Source organism: Uloborus diversus, chromosome 8, assembly GCF_026930045.1.
Source record: "Uloborus diversus isolate 005 chromosome 8, Udiv.v.3.1, whole genome shotgun sequence".
NCBI classification, from domain to species: Eukaryota; Metazoa; Arthropoda; class Arachnida; order Araneae; family Uloboridae; genus Uloborus; species Uloborus diversus.
Genome location: NC_072738.1, coordinates 134867619 through 134880177, shown reverse-complemented (window position 1 = coordinate 134880177; position 12559 = coordinate 134867619). Strand labels below are relative to the sequence as shown.

General features: G+C 33.9%; 1 protein-coding gene across 1 annotated transcript in view; it reads right to left on the bottom strand.

Moving 5' to 3' along the window:
* Nucleotides 1–1257: 1257 nt before the first annotated feature.
* Nucleotides 1258–12559, bottom strand: part of LOC129228613 (phospholipase D2-like) — a 73885-nt gene continuing 62583 nt past the window's right edge. The window contains exons 16-19 of the mRNA XM_054863294.1: nucleotides 11598–11665; nucleotides 8896–9008; nucleotides 2785–2886; nucleotides 1258–1396 (exon numbers count right to left, since the gene is read on the bottom strand). Of these exons, the coding sequence (XP_054719269.1) occupies nucleotides 1258–1396; nucleotides 2785–2886; nucleotides 8896–9008; nucleotides 11598–11665 (422 nt within the window). The remainder of the gene's footprint in view (nucleotides 1397–2784; nucleotides 2887–8895; nucleotides 9009–11597; nucleotides 11666–12559) is intronic.

Genomic DNA, 12559 nt, shown 5'->3' with positions numbered 1-12559 from the left:
AAAAAAAAAAAAAACGTCTGCGCATATCTTTATGTAGAAACATAGAGGACTTCGAGTTTATCCACCGAAAACTGAATACATAAATTAAAACTTTAGAGTGAAAATAAAAACAAGTCATATTAACAATAATTATTTCACAGTTAAAACCATGGTTGCGGAGTCGGAGTCAATCTCATTTTGGGATAAAAGAGTCAGATTCGGGATCCTAAGGTATTTAATTCAAAGACTCAGAGTTGGAATCGGTCATTTCCCTTAGAGTCCGCCACTCTGCCAATGCTTGTGGAGTCGGAGTCGGACTTATTTTGAAATAAAGGAGTCGTAGTCGGAGTCGAATATCCAAGAATTGGAGTCCGTCATTTTTACTCCGTGCATAAATTTTTGCCAAAGCTATGAAGTCAGAGTCGAAGTCGAGGAGTCGGAGTCCGACTAATTATCGGGCACAGGAGTCGGAGTCATGTGCCCCAAAATTCTCGGAGTCTGGAGTTTGTCGGCAAGAGCTATTTCCAAAAAAAATTTGTTTGAAATAAATCTGCCTTTAGGTGCGGAATCTACATTGATTTTCAGATTCCCCGTAGGCGCTAATGTTAAGGGATTTGAACTGTTCAAAATTTAACGAAAAATAGTTCAAATCAGAAAGTGAAACATAGGAATTAAATGAGGTGTCCTCACCGAGATCTTTCAAACAAACAAAAAAAAAAGGTTCGAATTGGGCTATTCACTCAAAAGTTATTGGGGGGGGGGGGGGAGGGGGGGACTGACAGAAATTGTTCTCCATCTCACATCTCAATACACTACTTTTCAATTTTTAATTTTCCGATATTTATTTAATTGCTTTTTTTTTTTTTGACTTTTTTTTTGTTTTTCGCGACATTTTCGAGATGCATTAAACCTTCTTTCATACTTTTCCCTTCTTTCTCTGACTTTTATCGGGAAAGTAGGCTAAAAAGCGGGTTTCGAGTATTATTTAGTTTTCTCATTGTTTATAATCTATTTTTTTCATTACAATATACAATTTTGTTGTGAAAAAGCTTAAGTCAGGCGGAGAAAGAATAAGAGCTTGGCGTAACAGAAATCGTGCGGGGGAAGTGACAGTTCAGAATGTAAAAAAAAGAGATTAAAGTTTCGTTGTTATCGTGTGTCTTTAAAACAGAAATTTTCTTTTCGTTATTTTTCAATTGCTATTAATAAACTGTTTAATGAAGGTCTTCTCCAGTAAATGTTTTAAATTTTACACCTTTTGTTAATCTTAAAAATAAATCAAGAATGCTTGCTTACTTCTTCATAGATTTCTGTGTTTTTGAGAGCAATTTTCGTCCATTCTGCAAAAAATTCATCGCTTGAAGGATCTTGCAAATCAATCTCCAGATTTGTCTTGTGCATCAAACCCAAATGTTCCCTAAAAGAACGTTTAGTCTCACATTATTTTTTTCAGGAATTGAATATTTGTTTCTTAATCACGATTTTTAACATTAGTCAATCAAAAAAAAAAAAAAAACACTACAAAGGAGCTTTTATTTTAGATCGAGATGTTTCCATATTACTCTTTCGCTTGGAATTCGTTGAGGTGCTCTGTTCTCAAACTGTATTCTTCCATTCGCTCAAAAAAAAAAAAAAAAAAAACATTCACGTTTTCTTTACTAATAATAAAGCTGAAAGTCTCTGTGTCTGGATATCTGGATCTCTCTCTGTCAGGATCTCTGTGACGCGCATAGCGCCTAGACCGTTCGGCCTATTTTCATGAAATTTGGCACAAAATTATTTTGTACTATTGGGGTGTGCACCTCGAAGCGATTTTTCGAAAATTCGATTTTGTTCTTTTTATATTCCAATTTTAAGAACATTTTACCAAGCAAATTATCACAACGTGGAAGAATAAAATGCGGGATTATCATAACGTGGAACCGTAACATAGGCAAGCAAATGAATAGGGCAAATTGGCGAGAAATTCATCATCCATTATTTGTAAATATACAGGCGAACCAAATGACCTTTTAAATTTTCTACTACGGGCAAAGCCGTGCTGATACCACTAGTTTGTAATAAATCAGAAACCTTCCAAAGGAAACTTCATATGTTTCTAGTGATGCATGGAACCATCCTGCTTTACCAGGAAAACATCAAAAGCAATTTTAAAAAGTTATGGCCACAGCTAATACCAAGTAAAATAAACATTTTATTTGCCTGCAATTCGCCGGGAAATAATCTGTGACGGTTCGGAGTTTTCTTACAGAGTTTTAAATTAAATTACAATTTATTGCTGTATAGTTCTTATCAAAACGCTTACGTTGTGTGGGTCGGACTAAAAATAATAGCCACAAACCTTCGTTGCTCAGGTTTTAAGCGTGCGCACTATTACAAAGATACAGAGCGCAAGCGCATAAAATGGGATTTTTTTTTTTTGCTATTACTCCTGGTCTAAATCTAGTGCTACAATGTTCTCAAACGGACCAATTAAAAAAAAAAAGGTTTATAATTGATCATCTAAAAGGGGGGAAAACGCATTAGTTAAATTATGTTTATCGAGTTCGTTATTTTTCTAACGATTTGTTTAACATATGAGAAGAAATCATTATAAAAGTTCCCTTGATGATTAGAAAATAAGTACAATTTTTTACTTTCACAGATAATGTTATATACATCCTTTTACTAAATAAAAATGCCACCAAAAAATTGTATACCACATGCTTGCTGCAAAACTTTTCTTAATGAAATACAAGCATAAATTTCTTCTGCTAGAAAAGGTCATGGACATTGAATAAAAAATGAGCGGAAACCCGCACTTACTTAAATAGAGCTGTTCTCAAGCTGTAGCAGAAAACCCCCGCTTGGTGGGGGATCTCTTCTTTTATGTCCACGAACTGCGTGTCATGGACGACGACCGCGATTGGCGATTCCAGCGGTCCAAGACGCCCTCTTCTGGCGTCACGATTAACCAAAATAGCCCTTTAACCGCTGTTCCTCTGAATAGCAATCGCATGTTAATCGAAGTCATTTGTTTTCGTATTTCTTAATCTCAAAAAAAGATTTTGGCGAAATTAACGAATTGTTTGTGTCTTAGATGGAATAAAGTTTCAATTAAAATAGCTCGGTTGTGGATTTTACGCTTGGTGATTTGTCCAGAGCCGTCTGTATAATGTTCTTGTTTACATTTGCACAGTGTTAAGTGATGGACATTTACTTCGCTAGTCATGCCTTATTTATGTGAAATGTCATCTTTGTTTCGTTCGCTATTATTGTGAAACATATTCGTGAATATAATGTTTAGTTTTGCTAATCGATATGTTGTGAAATAGCTTTTGTTACCTTTTTGTGATGTTGTTACTGAATCGTGCGTATCTTGAGTTTAATATGCTTTGGAGTGAAGATGATGCATTTTGAGCTTGAGAATTTTATTCAAGTGATTTGTTCCTGTCAACTCTATATGAATGATATGGATTTATACTTCGTTTTAACTAGTTGGATCGTTGCACAGTCAGAAGTGTTTTATAAATTTGTTCTGCCTTGCAAACGATCTTACTGGCATGTTGACATTTTAAATGCTGAATTTCCATGAGAGCATGGAGCTACAAGTACTGAAAATTCGTATACATAACTTCAAAACAGTTTCAGAAGAAAAATATTTCAATGAATGTTTCAGCAGAAAAGTATTACCTTTCGAAAGGTAAACACATCTGATAAAGGCTTGTGTTGTAAATTAAATCTGATTAAAGTGCTTCGCTGCAAATATTGATGTTGTCAAGGCCTATTCAAGAATAAAGCTCCTTAAGAATTTGCCACAAGAAAATTTTAATTAGTGTGTGACATAAACCCAAAATTACCTTGTTCTGAAATCTGTAAAAAATGAGTAAAATATTAAAAATTCTGAAGTTATAAATAGACTCCTCAGCCCCATCTTTTGATGAATATCCATCTTTTTTTGTTGTTTTCCTCTACCTTGATCTTTTAATTTTAATACTCTAAACTTGACGAATTTTGGTCAGAATTAAAGTGTTTGGTCCTGTTTCTCGACAACCTCTCTATACTGAAATTTAAATTTTCTTGGCATTTACAGCATTAATTCAGTGTTGTCCATTTTACAAAAACCTCTATCTCAAATTTAGTTTGCTGTTTTTTGAATTCAATCCCCAGCAATCTTTATCAACGGTAAAACTTAGTGACAGAAAACATTTCCACCTGGTATTAGCAATCATATAATTCTCCAAGTTTTGTGAAACATGCAGCTGAAGGAAAACTATATGTACAAAGATCGTGTTTTCCATCAATTTCATCCACTCGGAGACTGGGGGAAAGAGGGCATTTTTGAGGAGTGAAAATGAATCTAGAGTCTTACTTTCGAGTCCACCGGTAACAGTTTTTTTTTTTTTTTTTTTTGTTCTATTCCTTCAAATGTTTAAATTGCTTTGATTATTGAAAAAGTAAAAAATATCGACATTTTTGAATGAAAATCATTGAAAGATAATTTTTATCCTTGAATGATGCATGAACTTGCTGTCGATACTATCTCTTAAATTTAAAACGTGTAATCAAAGCATCATACTATAGAATGTTGAACGATATCAATAAAAAAGAATGTCAACCCTTCGACTTGCTTATTTTCATAACTTTTATCAAAACTCTCTCAAATTTTCTTCTGTCCCGTGGAATCTCAATATGTAATGGTTGTTAATTATAATAAATTTAGCATTTTTTGTTGAAAATGCTAAATGTTGTAAATGTTTAAGAGTTATTTTTAAAATGTTCAACTCGATCTCCCTACCTTAATTATTAAATGCTGTTAAAAGTAATGTTTTTGGATGCAGCACAAATTCATTAGGTTTTTATTTATTGCTTGTAAAAATCAATCATTTTTTCATTCGGACACTTTATTGCCAGGCACAATATGCTGTCCAGCAAACAGTACCAGGCTTTAAGAAACACTCATCCAGTGACGGTAAAAAGCATACCATTACACGATTAAAGATTTACTTTAAAGTGCACGTCGGAAATGCATAGCATTAGTCGGTTATTAAATTTACATTGATTCTATAACTCGGCATACATTATATCCTTTAAAATTATGATAGTTGTTGCAAATACTAAGGCATTTTCCTTATCTTGGCTCTCAACATAAACGCTGGATTGGATTCATGGCGATAGCAATTGAAGAAAAATAGTAAAAACTTCATTCTTACATTAAATAGAAAAAATTTTGTTCCATGAAGTATCTAATCAATTACTCGACAAAATGATTCAGTTAAAAGCAGCTGTTAATATCTAGTAATCATATTGCTGTTGGAAGAGATGAATTGAATACCGAATATTCGATAAAAATTTGAACAGAATATCTAATGTCGAGTTATTTTTTTAAAATCTGTATGTTATTTTTTTTAAATACCAATTTAAAATAGTTTATCTATTTTGTGTCTAATGTGAAATTTCAATCTAGTTCCATTTAAAATCCTAATAGCATAATCATTAATAAAAAATAAACAAAGAAAATAATTCCAAAAGCAAATTAATATAACTCCTGATTAAGGAACTTAGTTAGGTTCATCAAAATTCTGCTAAGAAAGTATTTTCATTCCAGTACATGGATTCATCTGATAATCATGATCTAACTAGGTCAGTGGTCGGAAGTAGCGGTGCTACTGTGTTATAGCTACAGTCGGACACCGATTTAACGAAATCATCGGGACTGAAACTTTTTTATACGTTAAATTGGGGTTATTCGTAATATCTGGGTGATAAAAAAATTTAAAAAATAACACACTCAATCTGTCACAAAGTTACTAGAGCCAACCTCAATTTTCTTTTGAAATTGAAAAAAAAAAATCAATTCATCAAAATTTAAATTTTTAAATCTATTTTGATTCAAATACTTTTATTTTATAACTAGTGGTACCGCAGGCTTTGCCCGTAATAGAAAAATTAAAAGGTCTTTTGGTTCGCCAGTGTATTTACAATGTTATCAATGTGTGGTGAATTTTCTCGCCAGTTGGCTTGTGCCCATGTTACGGTTCTACGTTATGATAACTTCGTAATTTACTCATCCATCTTATGATAGTTGTGTTCATAAAATTGGAATAGAAAAAGAACCACATCGAATTTACGAAAAATCGCTTTGAGGTGCACAAACCCATACTACAACCTAACTTTATGCCGAATTTCATGAAAATCGGCCGAACGGTCTAGGCGCTATGCGCGTTACAGAGATCCAGACAGAGAGATTTTCAGATTTATTATTAGTAAAGAAGACAGGCAGCGGCTCTTCCTACCCGCCTACTTCCTCTAGATATGTCTGTGGGCATTAACTGAAACATAAAACGAGAAATATGAATACAGTCAACTCTAGACAACTTGAAGTTCTAGCAACCAGCTAAAACCTTTGAGTTATGGGAAGTTCCCATAGCCTTGTCAAGGGTTTGAGACATTGTAAACTTCAAGATGAAGGAATATTAGACTAATGAGGTTTCAAGTTATCTCAAGTTAACTGTCTCCCTGACTCCCCCCCCCCCCAGTTTTAGCTTCGATATTTTAATATTTCTTCTTGGAAAAAATAAAACTGGTTTTTGCCAACCGTAGTTCAAACTGAAATAAAAGTTAGTGAATGTATGAGAAATACTTTATTTGAGTTACATTTTATGTACACTTAAAAAGTGACAGCACAACATTTAAACACAATAAAATTGTAGCAGATATATCAATATGTAGATCAACTCACTATCAGTGCCACTCGGTAAACTACAAAAATAGATTACCTCTATTAAGAACGAGGCTTGCAAACTTGTTAAACGGTGATTCTTCTAGAAGAAAGCTTGTTTTGACAATGATTGATTTGATTAGCCAGGATTAATTTCATTTTTAATCACTTTTTAAGTAGATTTGCCCACAGAAAAATTCCAACAATTGTGACATGGACTGTACTAAGAAATATATTTTCACAGGTTTCAAAAAATGGGATGTTTTGTTTCCAGTTTTCAGGTTCTTCCAGCCAATCAATCCTAAATCAAATTCTCTCTGAAGCAATAGCAAAGAACATTTTCTAATTTCTACTCCAATTTTATCCATAGCACTGTGATGCCGAAATAATTGATTAGCAAGTTACCAATATGACAGATAATTTTGTTTATTAAATCTGCCAATATTGATAAACCAGCTAGTTTTGAAAGGAACAAGTGTGATACTTGAATTAAATCTTCTGCAAAAATGACAAGAACAGGGTCAACGAAATGCTTTCTGTCCACATAGTTCTGCATTTGCTTGCCAATGCACCAGGGTCCTTTAACTTGAATACAATAACTATAAACTTTCTTGTTGTTACATCACTCTCCGAGGGTCCCCTCTTTCTATCACTGAAGTGATTTCCCGATGTATGGGGCCCACGGATCTTGTTGTTACAGTGGCCGCAGCTTATATGAATCAACTTTCTTCTAAACAGCTTCAATAAAGCTGAATTTTGTTATTTTTGACGATTTGATATTATCAATGCAGTTTATTCAATTAACCGGTATACACTGTATTAGCCTTACTTTAGTCATCTTTTGAATCACAGAAAAAAACCACAACATGAAAATTTTACTATGATTAAAATATAAAGTATGTAATAATAAATATACTCTTTTGAGCTCATTTGCAACTTATAGATATCAAAAGTCTCCAACTAAGAGTACTTTTAAACCCTACAAATCTATGTACACTGAAATCTCCCTACCACAAACTTCAAGGAGCCTCACATTTTGTACATTGCACCGGGAATTTTGTTGCAATGGAATTTAAGCAATGCATTGAAACTCAGACCAGGAATCAAATTTTTTTTTTACGTTGAAACGAATATTTCATTGAAAGTTCGTCACAACGGGATTTCATTTCCTGTATTCTTTTCGATCAAACCACTTGAGACTTTTGTAAAAAGTTTTCAATACATCACAAACTGAATACAAGGATGTAGCAAAGGAGTAGAGGACATACCCCTCCCCAAAACTCAAAAATTCCCCCTTTTTTTGACTAAAAACAAACCATCTATCTTCCCGTGTTTGTTTATCCAACTAAACATGCATATATGTATGGAAGTTTTTTAGAATTCAATTTTTATATCTCAAGACCATTTTTAAAACATTAATATTTCTCATAAGATATTTGGACATTGGATAATTTTTAACGTTCGATATATAAGGGGAGACAAAATTTATCTATCATGTGTAGCATTTTCAAAGTTTTTGTTTTTACCTATGCATTATCAAATGCAAAAATTAGTCTGAGACTGTTAGATGTTTGCACTTTAGTTTTACATTACAAATACCACTCATTGAGTATAAACAAAGCCACTATCGCAATGTGTACTTCTGTTAAAATTTTTAAAGAAAGTGCATGGAAATGAAGAGAAATTAACTTAAAATAAGTAAAAATGAGCAGTGAACAAAAGCGTATTGCAGTATAATTTGATTTTCAAAACATTCCGCTGTAACGAATCTCTTCTGCCAGAAAATGTTTAAAATAATAAAAGCACAGGGGGTACAATTATCTTTTTGCAATTAAGAGATAAAAAACACTCGAAACATGCAATGCGGAGTCAAACGCTATATCAGTAACATTATAAATTCACACCGATAACGTAAACATAACAAGGAAGCTATGTTAGTACTACTTGACATTAATGACAGTTGTACAGATATTATACTACAACACTGGACGAAACTAAACATAATACCCCCCTAACACTGAAATATATAAAAATACTGCACAAATAAGAGATTATTATGTAAAAAGAAATGCGAAATAGGCTAGAGCTCGCAACAAATCGGAAAATCAACAAAGCTTGCTATGTAAAATTCGATTACGGCCACGGTTAGTTACAGGTTTCGGTCCGACATTGATCATCCGGGCAACGCCCACTTTTTCTCATTGGAATCGCCAATTTCCGAGTCCCTTCTGCCCAAAAGGCTGCGATCGTTGATGTTGGCGGATCCAATAATGGCTGCGTTGTCGTCCACTATCAACAGCTTGCTGTGCACGTACACCAGTTCCGTGACCTCGAATGAAAAACACATTATTGGGCCACATAAGATGACACAGGGTGTTCCAAAAGAAACTTCCCCTATATATGAAGCTTTAGCGGACTATCTGATGAACCAGTCGAACCAAAACTTCAGATATGGTTGTTTGAAGGTATGTGCAGGCGATTAGGAATATTTTGAGCAATGCAGAGGTCATGGTTGCGTTTAGGGCGAGAGAATTCTCAAACTTTCGAATGGCACACCCTCTTTTTCCTTGCGCAAATTGATCGGCGTAATGTAAAACCACAAATGGCGTTTGAACGTTTGGAGTGTGACGAAAGTATCTCGCTGGTACGTTAGAACACCTAACTTGAAGCAGTGGCGTGGCGGAAGGTGGGGGGGGGGGGGGGGGGGGGGGGGGGGGGGGGGGGGGGGGGTCAATCACCCCCCTAGAGGCATTGTTTTCAACATAAATGCTTATTTTAATACAGTAGTTTAAACGTATGAAAGGACTGTTTGGATCAAGAAACCCCCTCCAGACGGTAATTTTGATCAAAAAACCAACCTCAGAAGGTACATTTAATTAAGAAAAAAAAACACCTCCAGAAGGTATTTTTAATCATAAAACCTCTTTCAGAAGGTACTTTAGATCAAAAAACCCCTCCAGAAGTTTTTTATGAATGCTCTAGTAAACTGAAGAAACACGCTTTCCACACGGCTTACTAAATGCTTTTCCAAAAGCAATGCCTTGCACATGACGTTACGTGATTGGTGCTCCTACTACTGTCTAACACTGGGAATCAAGCAACTTTAGCCAAAGCCCTTTCTTTCTCGTGTTGCCATTCGTCCATTATAATTATCTTCTTTGCAAATGCTTTACATACTACGTGGATAATTTGGTCACACACCGTTGTTTCAACGCAATTTGATGCATTTAATACGCTGGTCAATTTACACAAGGAAAACGCTTGTGCGGCCATTCGAAAATTTCGAAATTCTTTCTCAGTAACTGTAACCGTAAGTCTGCGTTGCTCAAAATATTCACACTCTCCAGTGCCTACCTTCCAGTAACCATACCTAAAATTTTGGTTCGATTGGTTCAGCCTTCAGTGGACAGACCGTTAGGGCTTTACATGCAGAGGAAGTTTCTTTTGGACCACCTGTATAGTCTGGTTCTATTAAGAGGAGGTCTGATCTTGAGAGAGTTTATTTCCTCTTGAGGAGAACAAGAAAAGGAATTGCTTCATTGGCATAGAGATGCGTTGCCATATTGCAGTGCTTTACTGACAAAGAATTCTTTGAAGAATGTTGGTTGGTTTTATTTGGTTTTTTGGCGTAAGAACCTTAAAAGACTATACTGCGCCAGCTTTGAAGAATGTAAATGGTTTGTATTAAAAAAAAAAAAAAAACTATTAACTTTTTACGCGATGCATAAAGTTTCTTAAAGAAATTATTATATTACTAACATTTTGGAAAACATGTTCTGCACGTCCATGTTTCAACATTCTCTTTTCCAAATCTAACGCTTTGTCATTCGTCGGAATTCTTCAATTTGTAGAAAGTTTAGTTGATGACTTACCCTAGAGAACTTACTGACAATTTGGTGTAAGAAAGCAATAAATAAACCTTGTTAATCTAAGTTCTTTTTGATGAATATGGAACTATATTTAAATTTAATTTTTACGTCAAAAAACAATTTCTTTTTCCAAAAAAAATTTTAGATACTTTATAACCGAAAAAATACAGTTTTTATTCATGCATTTTCCTTTAACTTAATACTCCTAAAACAATTGTTCGCCTTGTTGTGATTATATAATAAAAATATTTTTTTTTTGCTCACGCTTTGTTTTCATTCATTTGTAGATAATTGAAACTGAATAAACAAATTTCAAACAAAATTCAAAATTCTAAATGGTAGATAAAAACGCCACACCTTTTTATTACCAAAACCAAATTCCTGCGTTTTTGTGCATCAACTTGCACTCAGATCATTGGCTGGAGTTCTCGTATTTTGCTTTTAAAATATGTAATAAGAATAATTGCACTTCAGTTGTTTAAAAAAACTATATAAGTTGTCGGAATTTTTTGAAGTTCATTTGTTGATATAATTACTTATGGAATGTCCTTCCGGTCGGACATCTGTTTCTGAGGTTAGTAGCTATATGTAACACTGCGGGTGAAAATTTAGCCAGCGCGAAGTCTTAAACAGTTCAAACATACTTTCAAAGTAAAAATAAAAATGTTTTCTCTATTGTATCTAGGCCTGTTTTGAATTACTTCAAACAAAGCTACCTAAAGTGAATCATTACGCGGAAAATGCAAGCAATTAAGCTATACTCGTCTGAGAGGCAAATGTATCTCAAAGCAGAAAATAAGGAGGGAAAAAAATCGATTCCATCCGAAGAGTTAAGAAAAAATATTCAAACAGACAAAAAATCAAGTTATACCAGACTGAGAGGCGAATACCACAAAACAGAAAAGAAAAAAAAAAGAAAGTTCTTCTCCAAAAAAAAAAAAAAACTGTTCCGTTCGTTAATTTAAGAAAAGATATTAAATAATATTTTTAAAAAAAGTATTTCAATACATACATATTTATGCTAACATGATTTGCAAAGCTAGACTCACCAGTTTCTTTTTCAAAACTCCATGGGTCCGTAGTCCATAAAATGAAATGTAAAATGTTGGATCCTTCACTAAAATTGATGAAAATTGATGAATAGACTGCGAGATTTTAAATTTCAAATTCATTTAAAATATTTTTATTCGCATTGTTTAGTCTTCGTATAAAATTTAAAAGAAATGCAGGAGCTGAGCTCCCATGAGCTCCCATGCAAATTAGCTACTGCTTATAGAATACATAATTCTACGCTTAAATGAATCTCAAAAAACTCAAAAAAAATTTTTTTGCTCACACTTTATTTTCGAAGTCATATGAAAAATATCTATGTACAACGTTAGAAAGCTTGAATTTTTAATTATTTCTAAAGTATACTTAAAAGTTCCAATCATACACCCAAACCTGTTTTTGTGAGGTGGATAGGCACCGCATAAAAAAAAAAAACCGCATAAAAAATCGTTCGAAACTTCACGAGTAGCAATAAAAAAAAATAGTTTTCGCAACACGGTTAAAAAATATTTTTTTTATGCGGTGGATAGGGACCGCGTAAAAAAAGTCTCATGTGAAAACAATCCAAAAAAAAACTTACGAAATAACTAGTTAATTGCTTCCTTTAAAGGAAGTCAAAATAAACATGTGGTGATAATTTTGTCGAGTCGCCAGGCAAAATTTCCCGGAAAAAGAAATTTTTGGGAGGTCACAGCGACTTTCCATCGGGGTGCCCCCGTAGTCACTTAAAGATACTACCCTACACCCCCCCCCCAACCGCCACCCGTTTAAAAATAATTTCGATTAAAATTTTCATATACCGCAAAAAAAAAAAAAAAAAAAAAAAAAAAAAAAACCATTTGACATCTTGAATTCAAATTATGTTTTTCGCAATCACGAGTGTGTGTGTGTGTGTGTGTGTGTGTATTTGTGTCTGTGTGCAGGCATGAGTGTGTCGGTACGTGTGTGTGTATAGGTGTGT